The sequence below is a fragment of the Podospora pseudopauciseta genome, chromosome 4 (genome assembly GCF_035222475.1).
Source record: "Podospora pseudopauciseta strain CBS 411.78 chromosome 4, whole genome shotgun sequence".
Lineage (NCBI taxonomy): Eukaryota > Fungi > Ascomycota > Sordariomycetes > Sordariales > Podosporaceae > Podospora > Podospora pseudopauciseta.
The window spans coordinates 108,169-123,468 of record NC_085894.1 but is presented as its reverse complement, the minus strand read 5'-3'; the positions used below and the strand labels follow the sequence as shown (position 1 = coordinate 123,468).

Here is a 15,300-nt window from a genome sequence, read left to right as displayed (position 1 = left end):
AATCCAACACTGCTACGACAGTCGCAAAAATACCAGGCAGAAAGAATAACAGAAAAAGGCCTCCCAATATGCCCAAACCGGTGGCCCCGACCGTGGCTGCAACTGTGGCTTCTGGAAGTGATGCTGTTCTTCCAGACATAAAACGCCTATCACTTGCTGGAAAAAGTTGCTAGCCGAAACGCTGGAAGCAACCTTGGCCATAGAACACAAACCTCTCAACGAGCCATATCTTCGCCCTGAATATGGCCCTGTAGATGGAGACTATAAGAGGTCTGTCGCCGTTTTCGTTACCCCAGAACAGTGGGTCAATATGGTGCACTACAATGATCTGGGCGAGACAGTGAAGGTGGATGTTGATCTATGTGCCCTCCGGTAAGCACGTGAGGCCTACAACGACTTGGGAAGCTTCCGGTTCAAAGATCTTGGAGATCCAGCCGGCAAGAGGGTCAGATGGGCGAGCGAGGAAGGCGGCCGAGCGATTGAACAAATCTATAAGGGATGGACACAACGATTCGACGAACAACTGCAACAAATCCACCAAGCTAGACTGGTCATAGCCGAGGAAATGTACGAGGCCGGCGACATTAAAAAATCAACGATTGAAGAGCTTGAGAGGGTGGCTGGCAATATCAACGGGCTGATGAAACGACTCCGGGAGGCAGAAAAAGAAAATGACCGCTTGGAAGCATTGCTTGATGCCTATCAGAGGCACCCTGACGCACAAAAAAGAATGAATGCAACTGTGTTGAAGGGCAACAAGACATGCATAGAGAGGATCAGGAAAGCCATAGGTGCACTGAAGCAGGAATATGAGATTGCAGACAGAGCGTTTGTCAAGACACAATAGGAGAGCTTCAAGTACCTGGCCGATATACGACTGCGCGCGCTTCGCCAGCCTTGGGGGTTGGCCAATGGACCAGGGAGAAAGTCATGCTGGCTAAAACACGACCCCGACAACAGTGAAGCGACGAGAGTGGATGATAAAGTCGATCGCACAATGATTGGCGTTGACGGGCGACGGCAACATGCTGGCCGAGGTCCACCCTCCCATCGATCTCAAACATATCATGCGCGTTGCCTCCAGTCGTAGCCATGGCCAGGGCCCTACCAAAAGACAAGGAGCGTGAATGGGCAAGGGAGAGACTTCAGAGACACCTCGACTTCATAAACAAATGGATCACAATACACTATACGGTCCAGCACTACGCACTCAGAGCTCAGAACAGAGCTGCATTTTGAAGCTTGAGAACAGGACTGGAAGGCACTTAGAAAGGTGATGACGGAGCGATGTTTTGGGGTCCACGAAAGGAAGCAAGGCTCCAAAAAAGACATGAAGGCCCAAACGTCCGCCCCATATTCACCGACTACGTCCGTCTATTCGCACAGGCATGTCACCTGCACAATTATGTGGAAGTGTAATCGAAAGAGAACTTCAAAAAGGAGCTGCAGCGTCTGGACTTTGAGCGTTGGGACGTTTATAAGTTCGCCATCCAGACATGAAACCACGGGGATATAGAGGGCAGCCGTAGCGCTACAAGACCTCCCAGGCCCAAAGTCAAGGGAAATATGTGGAAAGACTTCAATGCCATCTACGAGTACGACCAGTGGAAGAATACTCTGAGATACGATCCCGATCCACCTGCAGGAACACGTAAGCATATACTCACTTGCCTTATTTACTTTTCCCCTTTATCAATGCTAATAATGGATCTGTGACAGCCAGATTGTTCGATCCTGTGCCTGATTTAGAAATCAAGGTTGATCACACGCCCATCGGGTGAACAAGTATGATTGGGAGCGCATCTGGAAGTTATATGGCCCCCCGGAATGGGGGACTGAGAAAAGGAGGACGGTGAAGATGTATGGAGAATGAGGCCGAGCTTCCAGTTTTGTTACTGCTTAAACCTTATGTTTGGCAACACCAATTGTATATTGTTTTCCCATCTCACACCCCCTTCACCTCTACTCGATATACTTTTCTGTGTGCATTGTCATTAGATATCACAAGCGCTGTGATCAAGTAAAACGAAGGATATATTGCACCACCCCTTACCTACCTACCTCGGTACCTAAACCAAAGACCGATGTATATTAAATCCTTCACGCTGCCAACTCAGCACCACGAATAGGAACCGTAAGAGGTAACTCATGTGCATACACAACCTCCTCCACCTTCTCCGCCACACTCGCCTCTTTCCCAATACCCCCACGCAACACCTCGACCGGCCCCCTTCCAAACACAATTGGCGACGCCACCGTCGTGACAGGACTGACAGTCATGGACCTACTCACGAAGCTAATCCCATCCCCCTCACCACCGCCTCCTCCACCCGGCTCTGTCGCCCGCCTCTGTATCTGCGGCTGTTGCTGCTGCTGCTGTTCCGCCCTGACCGTCCCCCCCCTCTGAACCATCCCGCTCAACCTCCCAAAGCTATACTCGACATCTCGTTCCAACCTCCCCCTCCTCTCCTCCAACTTGGCAAGCAACTGGTCATACTCTGCAAAACTACCCAACACCCTCACGCTCTCCCCCCCACCCTCCGGATCGTTAATCACATCCACAAACCCCACCCCTTCCGTCCCAGTCAGGGCCTCGAGCAGAAGCGAGCAAACCATATTCACCCTCTGGATCCTGTTCATCCCCCTCCCTCCCCTCGCGCTCGACCTTTTCACCTCCAGAATCTGCTTCTTGGTCTCTTTCTCCACGTCGGCGACTTCCTCGCCGGGGGGTTTGTTCTTGGTCACGACGCCCTCGGGATCGGTCGTCTTTTTTGGCAAGGGGGGCATGGCTTTGACGACGGGGCTGCAGAGTTGGTTGAGGACGACGCTGCGGAGTTTGGTGCGGCGCTTGCCGGCTCTGGTGAGGTTGGCGCCCAACTTTTGGCCGAGGGTCAGGGGGGAGGTGACGCCCCGGAGGAAGCCGAGGAGTTGGGTCAGCGGGGTGAAGGTGGCTGTTATTTCGGCGGGTGTGAACCCCTTGCCGGGGAAGGAGGTGATGAAGGTGGAGAGGAGGGGGAGTTGGGACAAAAGGGGGAGGGATGAGGTGCCTGAGCCGGAGCGGAAGTGGGTTATCTCGGAGGCGAGGAGGGTGGAGAGAGACCAGGTGAGGGACTCGAGGGCTTTGCCGCTGACCTTTTGGGCGGTGCTGCCGTCGCCGTAGACGCGGAGATGGGAGAGGGAGGAGCCCTTGTAGATTGTTGAGGTGGGGACTCCGTAGGTGGTGTCTACTCCTGTGAGGTTCCAGAAGATGGCGCATTGGTCAGAGAAGGGGAGGGAGTGGGCGAGCATGACCATGTTGTACTCTGAAATCACAGGGGAGTCGGGGCGGAATGGTTGGAGAGTGGCGACTAGTTTGGTGGAGTGCGGAAGACCTTCGATGATGTTGAGGCCGGTTTCCTTGGCTTTGGGGTCGCTGATTGGGCTGGAGGGCGCAATGAGAAAGCGACGAAGGGGAAAGGTGTCGGATAGCTTCTGCTGGGCTGTTTTGGCAGTTGCGGCGAGGGTCTTGTCGAGCTTCTTCATGAACTTCTTCTTGACCGGCAAGACAACACGTGCAGGAGTCGGGGCTGTCTTGGGGATCAGCTTGGTCAGCAAGTCCTTGATGTTGCTGGTTTGGGTGAAAGCATCAGCTGGTTGAAAGGGCGAGACGCCGCTGGAGACCAGATGACTAAACCCCTTTAGACTCTGCATGTTCTCGGGCGAGATGATGAGAAAGCTGGTTCCTGCCCTTGAGAGCTCAGAGGCTTGATCAATGTCCAGCAGTTCCCAGGGGTGTCGTTGTCCGTCTTGGAAATAGTTCATGGGATTCCCCAGAAAGATGATGGTCTTGCCGCTGTAGTTGGCCAAGATGTCGTCACGAGTGTCGGCTGTCGTGTATGCACCGCTGAGACTGAGATTGAAGATGTCCACAGGAAGGTGAAGCCCGAGTTGAAGGAAGTGGAGCAAGTGCAGCACAAAGGCATTGGGCGAAGACCCGTTGATGACAAGCAGGAATCGTGCTGCTGGGTTGTAGCGGTATGAAGGTGAGATCTGAATGCGCAAGTCAAATGCCACCACGTTCCGCATCTGTTTTCCGTGGGGATCTGAGAGAATCAGAGTGACAAACATGTTGCCTGCGGTGAATTCGTTGACCAGCTCCGATACTTGAAAGTCAACAGTGATTGGAATAACCTCGCCAGGCTCGATTACTTCGATCATATCCATAATGTCGTGCGGCGTGTCCTTTGGAGCTCGCTTCAACTCGAACATGCCGTTAGGATCGGAAAGATGTGTCCCAGCCTCGCGCTGTAGAGTGCCAATACGACCCTGTGACTTGGTGGAGATATTTTGTATCGTCCAGGAAAAGGTGACAATATCACCCTTTGCTACGCTGTCCAGATACTTTGGCGTGGTCATGAGCAGCGGGTATTGGCAGACGATGCCCACACCGCCGCTAAACTCGGGAACATCTCTCTGCAACCGCTGGGAGTAGGCTCTGAGTGAGACGGTATCTTGTGCGCGGAGAAGTGTGCCCGGGCTGCGGTCGACGGTTTCGTTCTTGATCCAGGCCTTCAGCACACCCGGAACCTTGACACTGTGTCCTGGTGGAATCTCAGCTGGAATCTCCAAGGGCTCAAGGATGGGCTCCAGCCATTTTGTGCCCCTGACCAAGATTTGCAGGCGAGATATCTTTGGTGACGGCATTTGGCCTGTGTTCTTGATGACGATGTCGCTGATGATTAGCCGTTCTCCGGGCTCGTTGATGCCATCCCCGTTCTCGTCATGCACTTTGAAGTCGACAACCTCGAGCATGTAGCGTGATTGGAACACTCCCCTCCTGCCATCTTTGTAGTTGACAATGACCTCAGAGTAGCCCATCGGACCGTCTTGACCAGGATACAACAAGTCATTTGGAGTTCTTCCGGCCATGCCTCCTGGTCCTCCTCTCCCCGCAGGTCTCGAATGATACCTGGTGGCATACTCTGTGTAGTGTTGACCGTTTGCATTGGTGTGTACGGCTGCAACATATCTCTCTGACCTGTATATCTTGAGTCAGACAGTCTTGATCAGGGCTCATAGGGAATGCATTTTTGGGCGTCAAACCATGTACAACCGGCACCGCCATCACCGCCATGGCCACCGGCCCCCCCGGCGCCATGTTCACCGACGCAACCACCATAGCCGCCTCTGACGTCCCACTCAACACCGATGAGGGTGTCAAGATCTTCCTCATTTACCGTGACATGAGCATGGCCTCCTGCGCCGCCATTCGCCCCACTCGTTCCACGGCCGCCACTGCATCCATGTCAGATACGCATTTCTTTTTTCGTTCTGGGAAAGCAGAAGAGGGACTCACTCTCCTCCGTTCATCCCCGGCGATCCATCGGTAGCCTCGCTTGTCTGTGTCGCATCCCGTCCGTCAAACCCATCACCCCCAGACTGGCCATTCTCACCGATTCCCCCGTGCCCTCCATCTCCACCTCGACAGTCCAGCAGCAAAGACTGTTTGCCCCCAACCTGATACCGCTCCCCCATGCGATGTGCCTGTCCAGTGACCTGAATTATACCTGGCCTGGCCGGGTCAAAGCTCAGCCCGACATGTATCTCTCCTCCGCTGGTTCCAGAAGTTGGAAAACTGGCATCTCGTCCCTGGCGACCAAAGGATCCCCGCGGCGCTTTGATGGCTGTTGAGTTATCCCATTGTTGAGTCCCATGAGCACCAGTTTGGCCTGTTGCGGCCAGGGTGATTGTAGTCATGGTGGAGACACGGGCGGCTTGCTGACTGGATCCAGGGGTGCTGTGTTATGTCATTCTCCAAAAATACACCTGAAAAGTCCCAGTGAGGTTGTGGACGGGAGCGTTGAAGTACCCTGAGCCAAGTTGTTTGCTGGTGAATAAAGTGTGAGACATTCAGACGCAGCTACAAAGATTTCAGGGGATATTCAGCTCAGCTCCTTGCCAGCATGTTTGAGATGGAACGCGCCTGATGGCGGTCGGCAAAACATTGCGCCGGTCTTATCTACGCGCTTGTGGCGTCCCTGGAAGATTGGAAAGACGAAAACCTGGGGGTGCAAGCGGGGAGAGCCGGGGTCCTCTTTTGAGCTGCCCGCATTTCCAATTGCCTGGTTGAGTTTGGGGCTTTGCATCTATGGCCTTGGCGCCGTCGCGAGTTCTCAGCCACCAATAAACCCACATGCATGGTCATTGGGCGCCTCGCATAGGACGTCGTTTCACTTAGTCAACATATGGCCTAGGGCTCATGTCTGATCATGAGAGGCTTCAATGATTCAGGGGCTCAGGGGTTCAGGGGAATGTTCATCAGGGTTAGGGTCTACGGACGACAAAGCTGGGACACAAGGTTCTCTATGATGAAAGTGCTGACTGTCAGGTAACTCCCATTTATATTTGTCGTGATTGTGGCGCACCATGTGCCAAGGTAGCTCTGGCAGCTCGGAGCATGGCCAAGTGGGAAATGTGTGCTGCTGAGCTAATATTCATTTTGGCACATCTTCAAGGATTGCAAGCCTGGCTCCCTCTTGAAAATCAGCAACCATTTTCGACCATTCCTTGGTCCTTGTGAAATGGCCCTCAACTGCCGTTCGGCGGCGTTGGCTGACATCAGAGTTTCCCGGTGCAAGCATAATATGGCTGCCTACCTAGATAGGAACTTTAAGCATGCTTTACTTTTCAGTTACACACGTAAGGCTGTAGGCTTGATCCTTCAACTTAGGTCTTGCTTACCTTGGCTTTTATTTCCGAGTATTGTTCTGATTGTTTCTAACACTTGCTTGAGTCATGGTCTCACTGAAGTATACATCGATGCTTACGGTCCAGATACCTAAGGTACAGATTGATTTAAAGTCAGTCGGTGTAGAAAGTGGCCTAGTCCGTGGACGGGATGTTTACCGTGCTTCCAAGTCAGACTTTCTTGGTCCTGCAGATAATGTGTTGTCAGCTCTTGTAGGTGCTTGTACAGCCTGAGTTCCTCGTAAAAGGCTGCTTACTCACTTACCTAGTGTGCTGTCGTCTCGGTCATGCCAATTACATAAAACCAGGAGTAATAGAGAGTGGGAGACTGAGATGAAACTAGTATTGTGTCACAGGACTTATATCAAATCTGTACACGTGAGAATGTACGCACCTGCGCGTTGTCGGAAGCCCGGCGTGGTGTGAGATGTTACTCCCACCTCTCACTTCTTCAGTTTTTGATCATTCAAGTGGGCTGACGGTTCCCATTCTAAAGACGCATGGTGGATGCTTGAGCAATAGTTCTTGACAGACAAATTTCGTCACAAGTTTTAGTCAAAACCCTTCAAGTTCTCCAGGTCTGGCTAATCCAGCACACGACGGGGTAAGATACGGTCTTGTTGTTCTATAATAATAATGTGATACTCAACACACTGAAAGGCCAATGTGATGATCTAACTCCTCATGGCCCCCAAGTCATCCAGTGGACTCGTCCAGACCATCAGCCCACGGCACCTCACTCGACGGGCAGGCGGCCGACACTTTGAAGGTCAGCCCAATCGCCGACTGAAAGCACACCTTAGGCCTTGGCTTGTATCCACAATAGCTCACTGGTGATAATGATTACTTCCGAGTGGCTTGCGTCACTGATGGAGCAGGTATCTGAGGCCTATGTGAGGCTGTTGAGATTTCGGTCATCCTGAAATAGTCTATAAGAGCTGAAGAAATGCTCGACCGGAGTTCTGTCTCTTTCTCCATGCCAGCCATCTTGTCACAAGACCAATACACCAACACGCCCAGCTTCCATTTTCCATGTCAACTCCTTAGTCGGATAAGCTACGCAACATGACCATGCTCAGTGATACCACTACTGCTCCGGCACCCTATTACTCTCAGGGTCTGCGTGCCCGCTTCAACATCGATCGTGTCCGGCTCGAACAAGCCGACGTAGATGCTCGCCTGAACGGAGGCAAATGCGCGGACATTGAGTATGAAGTCGACGAAGCCAAATACCGTGCTCGGTCGACAGCTCGTGTCAAAGCAGGCGGTCTTCCCACCTCGGTGCCTGACGGCTGGCCAACAAAGCTCTCAGGACCCCTGGTCTGGACCTCAAACTCATTCCCTTCTGAAGACGAATACGTCTACCACCTCACCCCGTCTGACAAGACCGAGATTCTGGCCGCCCTCACCTTCTTCAAATCCCACAACCTCGACTCTCAGAAAGTGACCAAATACCTCTTCCCTCTTCCCGACCTTGGCCCGATCTTGTCCGGCATCTGCAACAACATCTATCTCGGCAAAGGCTTTTACATCGTCCGCGGTCTTGACCCTGACGACTACCCCCTCGCCGACCTGACCGCCATCTACCTCGGCCTCTCGTCTTACGTCGCCTCCCGGCGCGGCCGCCAGGACCAGCGCGGCTCGATGCTCATCCACGTCATGCAGCGCGGGGATCAATCCGCTGAGTCCACTCTCCACGACAGCATCTACTCCTCCGACAAACCCTTCCACACCGACACCGTAACCGACACACTCTGTCTCTTCACCCAAGAGCTCGCCTCTTCAGGCGGCAGATCCACCTTTGCCTCAGCCTGGACAGTCTACAACGAGCTCGCGGCCACCCGCCCGGACCTCATCCACACCCTCGCCTCCCCCGACTGGCCGTTCGACACCTACGGCCGCGACCCCCCCTTTTACCGCCGGGCACTGATGTATTTTCACGACCACCGCCTCATCACCTCCTTTTCCCGCCGTCTTCTCGTCGGCCACGCACCCTTCACCCCGCGGAGCAAGGCTATTCCAGGGTTGACAGAGGCGCAAGCCGAGGCCCTCGACGCGGTTCATTTTATCGCCAAGAAACATGAGATCAAACCCCGGATGGAGAGGGGTGACATCAGGTTTGTGAACAACCTCGGCTTGCTTCACAGAAGAGAAGCGTTTGAGAATGTACAGGGGAGTAAACCGAGGCATCTGGTGAGGATCTGGCTGAATAATGATGAGGGAATGTGCTGGAACCTGCCTCGGCCGTTGAGGCTGGCTTGGGCGAGGGTGTTTGATGATGATTTTGAGGAGGAGGGGAGTGATAAGAGGGGGAGGTACTGGGACTATGCTCCGTTGAGGCACCCCGTGACGGGGAGGGTGTTGAATACGGGTGGTTCCTGTGACTGAGGAATCTTCTTCGATAGTGCTTATTCAGCAGGTCTGTTCTTCTTGATCCTTTGGGCGGTGGTTTAGTTTTTGCTTCCGTGTATTTGGAACGGGCTTTGTCCTACATCTAGGTCTTTCTTCTTCTCCTCACTCGTTTTGTTTTGGCTTCCACTCCTGGTCATAGAGCATAGAAACCCAGTACAAATCGTGACCGACGTCTTCCTGTTCTCGGACAGTTCTCATGGTGCTTTCTGTGCTTATATGTCAGTGTTGTGACATCAACGGTGGGAAAATGAAGAGACCCCATACGTCTTGCGCTGTCTTTGACCATCTCGGCTGTCATTCTCACAAAGCTGACCTGCTCCTCGGTCAAATTTGCTGCCTTGGCCAGATCACTTCTTCCATCTTTTGTATGCAGTGGCAGCGAAAAGGGAACGACCCCTCGGTTGATGTAGTGAAAGTGGGCAAGCATCGTCTGGGCACCACAGTGATGTTCTCTGATACTGGCTGGGTTGGCGTATTTACCCTATTTGTTCAGTCAGCCCTATTCGGGATATGTACAGGGTAGTTGACACTGACAGGTATCCTAAACTGCCTCGCGGTTTCCTCGTCCCGCTTGGTGATCATGGCGCAGCTGTGCAACAACACAAACATTGTCAAATAAATGGTTAACCAGTATTCTCTCTTTTTCGCCAACACCAAGTCGTTCAGCTGTTTCAACACCGCCCTGCTCCATGGTCTTAGAAAGGTAGTGTAGTTGATGCACTCAAACTGTGCCGTCATCAACAAGGGCATCATGACGCGGTTGTCGTAAAGCGGGTGCGGAGTGCCTCCAAGCTTGTCGTCTCCGCAGATGTACACTGGTGAGCTTGTCATGCGGCACACAACCCAAAGACGGAATGTATTTGACAGGAGGGTTTGTTCTTGTTTTGTCTGTGATCCATCAGCATGTCAAGATGAACTGGAACGTTGTTTCAATATCAAACTCACCCTCGCCAACCCAACCTGCCTGAAAGCCATCAAATACGTCCCCCACAGCAGCTCATCTCGCCCCACCATGGCTGTGATGAAACTGTGGACATTTCCATCTACAAAGCCCCTCATGTTCTCCGCTGTGGCCTTCATATCCGCTACTGCAAACCTCGGCAACGGGACTTTTATTACTGTCCCTTCCACAGGGTCGGTAACCTCGTCTTCCAAGATGTCGCCAGCGGTGGGAATGAACTCTCTGACCTGAAATGCAAATTGTGTTGGAACGTTGAGGTGGCTGACCATGATGGTTCTGATACGAGAAGAGGGTGCCCAGTCGGACGACCAAATGTCGACAATGTCCATGCTTTGCCAGCGACGACTGAAGATCTGCCAAGGGGCCTTTTGTTCGCGATAGAGGGTAGCTTCCGTAATAATGTAGCGGTAGCATGGCATCTTGCTCACTGTTGGGCCAGTCATAAGTTGACATGTGAGGCAGGGTCCGGAAGGGAAGGAAGGGTTTGGAAGGCACTGATGGGGAAGAGGCGGTCAGAATTCGTTCTAGTCCGTGGTACCTTGATAAGAAGACATACACGCCCTTTGTTCATACGACACCTGATACATGACTTTAGTTGGCGAGTCAGGGCCGTGCTGCGTTTCTTGGCTTCGTCGGTAAAAGCACCCCGTTTCTTCGGTTTGGGTTTATCGATGGGGTTGACCTTGCTGCTCGGCGGACTCTCGCCAACCGGCTTTGTTTTCTTTCTGCGACGGATTCGCTGGAACAGGTTAGTGTATCTTTCAAGAGGCTAGTCGTTATCGTTGTACTCACTGGCGGAAGACCCCACACTTTGCTTGGTCCAAGTACGGGGGCAGTCTTGGTGACTGCTGGTTGCGAAATAGGTGTTTTGGACAACGCATGGCCTTCAAGGTGTGTGCTTGCGTGATCGCGGCCGTCATGGTCGTAGAAATATGCAGAGTCTTTCAAGTCAAAAGATTGGGCATGCTCCAGCTCCTCGGCCTTCTCTTCGGAATGTTCAGGGGGAGTGACGGTCCAAGGAGAGGTGGCTGTAGGTGTGCCCTGTGCCTTCCCACAATCCGATGGCCAGGAATCATCCTCAGTAAACGGTGACACCAAAGCCTCTGATTCTAGACTTCGCTGAAGGCAGCTTGGGACTTCCTCCCGAGGTGATGGGGCATATTCCTTGAGATGACCTTTCTTCCCTGTGGTGTCATGCCGCCCAGCCTCGGCAAGTAAGTCCCAGTTGGGATATGGCCTCAAGGGACTTGTATTCAACCCCCGACAAGGCCCGCCAAGATAGGGCGACCATGATTCAAAACCTGTGGACCAGTGAGTCCCATTCAGGTTTTCGGTTGCGTCCTGTTGGGTGAACAGTGGATGACGGTGGTCTGGCCAACCACGATAACTGATGAAGACTTCTTGTCGAGAACTCATGTTGCCATGAGAATTGTTGCCGTTGTGGCTGGAACCCGAACTGCTTGCTGTCCACCCCGTGTTATCTGATGAAGGCCGTGGGACTGCTGGTGACTCGGGATTTGGAGAACCCATTGCTGCTGAGTTCATTGCCAAGGAATTTGAGGAATTCCTGGGTGCTGCTGACATGCATCTGTCTTAGTCAGACCAATCATCTGATAGGGACCTAGAACAAAAAGAAAACGCCCATAAATTTCAGGCAGCAACTTATAATCGAGTAATGGAGCTAGGTGAGGATAAATTGACTGAATGGTACCTAGGTGTTATGAATGGCGTTGTTCTGGTAAGGGGTTTACGGTGTGCCGCCGCCGGTGGAATTCTGCTGTATCATGATGTTCATCAACTGCTGTGAGAGTTCTATCTGCCGCTTGGTGACGGTGGAATGTCGCATTGTGTCGGGACAGTCAGCGAGCTACCTGGCAACTCGCCCTGAGGTGAGAACCTGCCTTCCTGCAACACGGGCGATAAGATAAGGCTTGTGTTCGTGCCAAGGCTGACCCACAATTGAGGCCAAAGTAGGATTTGGATCTCGATCAATGACGTCGGCCGTTCCTTTTCGCCTGCTTCTTTCAACCACCATCGACAATGATGGGGAAACATCGTCATACCCTCTACAGCACTGGCCCAATCGGAGTCCTATCTTGCAACCGTCTGACGCCATGGATCTAGCAACACCGGTGATTAAAGGTACCAGTGGCCCTCAGCACTTGGGGCCCTTGACCTCCATTCCACCACAGGACACGCGAATCGAACACGACAGCCACAATACTTGGACAAAATGGCAACAGCAGAAGCAGCCTATGCCGTCGAGAAGGCCATCGGTCACGATGACAATAACATCATCCAGCAGGATGTCTCCAACTTCAACCAGAAGGGCACCGGCGACCCTAACGAGACGATGAAAGCTCTAGTATGGCAGACCAAGCAAAAGGTCGAGATTGGTATGTTTGCGTCCGCCAATTCTCCCCAAGAATAATCGCTAACGACCACATCAACAACAGTTGACGTTCCCAAACCAAAAATCATCGAGCCCCGCGACGTCATCCTCAAGGTGACCGGCACCACCGTTTGCGGTTCCGATCTTCATCTGCTCCACGGCGCCGTCCTCCAAATGCACAAGGGCGATATCCTCGGCCACGAATTCTGCGGTGTCGTCGACCAGGTCGGCTCCGCCGTCCGTGACAAGGTTCAGGTTGGCAAGCGATACGTTGTCTCCTTCCAGATTGCCTGCGGTGACTGCTTCTTCTGCAAGCAGAAGCTTTCGTCGCAGTGCGAAACGACCAACTCGAACACCACCACCAAGGCAATGTACGGAGGGAGGACAGCTGGCATCTTTGGGTATTCGCATCTGACGGGTGGTTTTGCCGGTGGTCAAGCCGAGTATGTGAGGGTCCCGCTGGGCGACGTAAACTTGCTGGAGATTCCAGATGATGTTCCAGATGAGAAGGCGTTGTGGCTATCTGATGTTTTGCCGACGGCTTACAATGCTGTCAAGGATACTGCCGTATACCCCGGTGATGTGGTGACTATCTTCGGTGCCGGGCCTGTTGGGCAGATGGCGGGTGTTTTTGCAGTCGGCGAGGGTGCCAGCAAGGTTATCTTTGTCGATACCGAGCCCAGGCTGTCGATCATCAAGTCGAGATGGCCCAAGCAGCACCGGGACAAGATTGAGGTGCTGGATTTCAAGCAGCTCAGCTTTGGGGTGACCAGCAAGGACACCGTGGTGAGCAAGTTGAAGGAGTTGACAGGTGGGCGTGGCCCAGACGTTGCTATCGAGTGCGCCGCTGGAGAGTACGCCAAGGGCTGGATGCACTGGCTGGAAATGAGCTTGGGAGCCGAGACGGACACGAGTGAAATCATCAATGAGATGATTGAGGGTGTGAGGAACTACGGTCGTGCCGGTGTTACTGGTGTCTATGTTGGATACGTATGCTTTACTCCTCTACGATTATAATTGTTGCCAGCATGCTAACCCTCATCACAGACAAACCACTTCAACATTGGATCTTTGATGCAGCGCGGCATCCGCCTGATTGGCAACGGCCAGGCCCCCGTGCACAAGTACTGGGAGGAGTTGCTAGAGAAGATCAAGACGGGCGAGCTCGACCCAGTGCAGATGATTTCGCATCGTGTCCGCCTCGAGGACTTGGACAAGGTCTACTACAAATTTGACAACAAGGAGGACGGCATGCAGAAGGTGTTTGTTGAGACCAAGTTCTCGCATCCACGAGCGGCTGGGACGCCAGAGCTGACCAAATACTAGTCTGTATTTTGATACTGGGAAGCATTGAGGAGTTAGTTGTTACCATTTACATGTGCCCCAAGCGTGAACCCATCGACGTCGTGTCCAAAGTTGAGGTAGACCCCACTGCCTGGTGGAGGACTAGACGTGTAAACATCAAGCACCGAGTCCGTGACCCCCCTTGTACCCACTCACCTCCGCTTCCCTCCACCCTTCCCGCTCCAACAAACCCCCATCCTCCAACCGGAAAACTTCCACCTTCAACGGCCGGCAACACTTCTCCATCTCCTTCTCGCTATCCGCCCCAAAGCCCCAGAGGCTCAAATCCCCCCCGGGGCAAGTACTCAACCCCATCAGCACATCCACCTCGGCCAGAAACTCAATGTAGTCCCCCTTTTCCGCCGGGCAAGCACTCATACAATACCTTCCCTTCTCATCCAGCCCCGTAACCTGAAACAAATTAATCACATCATGCACGTCCCTCTCTTCTAAGCCAAACTCACTGACGGCTCGGACAAGGTTGCTATGGCAGTGATGATTGTAGCTTTGGCCCCCAGACAAGAGATGGTTGATGTAGGGGTCGCACCTTGTACCGAGGAGATCGTGGACGCGTCCGCCGTTGGAGTCGGTGCCGTACCAGGATAGAGAGTCGGAGAGGATGGTGAGGAGGGGGCGCATGTAGGGGAGGCAGGACCAGAGACGGTCGTGCGTGGTGAGGTGGGTGGAGTGGAGCTGGCGGGTGCGAGAGGCCCAGAAGCGTTCGGAGGGGTTGTGTTGATTCCTACTGGGGGTTAGTCGATGGGCAGACGATGATATCTCGAGGGGTCAAGCGCACCAGATGTTCAGATCACCTACTTGAGGTCCTTCGGGTGTGCTGATGCGGATGACGGAGCCGGCGGAGGCAGTCCAAGCTTTGCCTGAGCGGATGGGGATGGTAAAGCTCTGTTCCAGGACCCGAGGAGCAGATTGGATCTTGGAGTACAGCTCTTTGCCGACAGCCAGAGGCGAGTTGGGGCCGGTCGGGAGGTAGGCTGGCACAGGAGGTGGAAGCTGGCGCCGAGAGGCCAGGCGAGCGGCATCAGCTTCAGAAAGAACTGGGTCGGTGGACATGGTGAGTTCACCTAAGTGTCTTCGGGACATTGACACAGTGATGCAAATTTGTGGAATTTCAACACTTTGTGAGGGCTCGATATCTCCTTGGTATTTCCATTGCGTCAATAGACGCGAACCCCGCACCGATCAGTCACGTCTCGGGATGCTTGAACATAAACATTGTGTCCCTAGCATGTATGTAAATGAAATTACAAGAGGTAAGACACAGCATAACTATCTCAACAGCTGCCAGATATCATAATTCTAGATGTGTTATGCAATGTAAGTACTTGAAGCGACGCGACATTGTCAGGTGATCCCGGACAATTCCGCCTTTGAGCCAAGAGTGCACCCTCGCTATCGTCCAAATAGGGGCTAGGTAGGAGGCCTCGACAAAACTACCTTTACCTGG

The 15,300-nt window shown here is 53.2% G+C and overlaps 5 protein-coding genes across 5 annotated transcripts; 2 read left to right on the top strand and 3 right to left on the bottom strand.

The window, feature by feature from the left end:
- Positions 1–1,772: 1,772 nt before the first annotated feature.
- Positions 1,773–6,077, bottom strand: QC763_400410 (uncharacterized protein). Its single transcript, XM_062911656.1, has 3 exons — positions 5,336–6,077; positions 5,083–5,274; positions 1,773–5,017 (listed from the first exon to the last, which is right to left on the bottom strand). The coding sequence occupies exons 1-3, from the start codon at positions 5,734–5,736 to the stop codon at positions 2,101–2,103; spliced, it is 3,510 nt and encodes a 1,169-aa protein (XP_062765222.1). The 5' UTR covers positions 5,737–6,077; the 3' UTR covers positions 1,773–2,100.
- A 1,244-nt stretch (positions 6,078–7,321) lies between these two features.
- QC763_400390 (uncharacterized protein) lies at positions 7,322–12,432 on the bottom strand. Its single transcript, XM_062911654.1, has 9 exons — positions 11,811–12,432; positions 10,892–11,676; positions 10,656–10,838; positions 10,084–10,593; positions 9,673–10,026; positions 9,403–9,619; positions 9,219–9,344; positions 7,558–9,161; positions 7,322–7,487 (listed from the first exon to the last, which is right to left on the bottom strand). The coding sequence occupies exons 2-7, from the start codon at positions 11,642–11,644 to the stop codon at positions 9,241–9,243; spliced, it is 2,121 nt and encodes a 706-aa protein (XP_062765220.1). The 5' UTR covers positions 11,645–11,676; positions 11,811–12,432; the 3' UTR covers positions 7,322–7,487; positions 7,558–9,161; positions 9,219–9,240.
- On the top strand, positions 7,792–9,114 carry QC763_400400 (uncharacterized protein; the record flags this gene model as incomplete). The annotated part of the gene is made up of 1 exon (XM_062911655.1): positions 7,792–9,114. The coding sequence occupies one exon, from the start codon at positions 7,792–7,794 to the stop codon at positions 9,112–9,114; it is 1,323 nt and encodes a 440-aa protein (XP_062765221.1).
- On the top strand, positions 11,892–13,891 carry QC763_400380 (uncharacterized protein). The gene is made up of 3 exons (XM_062911653.1): positions 11,892–12,495; positions 12,556–13,481; positions 13,539–13,891. The coding sequence occupies exons 1-3, from the start codon at positions 12,333–12,335 to the stop codon at positions 13,815–13,817; spliced, it is 1,368 nt and encodes a 455-aa protein (XP_062765219.1). The 5' UTR covers positions 11,892–12,332; the 3' UTR covers positions 13,818–13,891.
- On the bottom strand, positions 13,820–15,116 carry QC763_400370 (uncharacterized protein). The gene is made up of 2 exons (XM_062911652.1): positions 14,632–15,116; positions 13,820–14,577 (listed from the first exon to the last, which is right to left on the bottom strand). The coding sequence occupies exons 1-2, from the start codon at positions 14,934–14,936 to the stop codon at positions 13,953–13,955; spliced, it is 930 nt and encodes a 309-aa protein (XP_062765218.1). The 5' UTR covers positions 14,937–15,116; the 3' UTR covers positions 13,820–13,952.
- Positions 15,117–15,300: the final 184 nt, after the last annotated feature.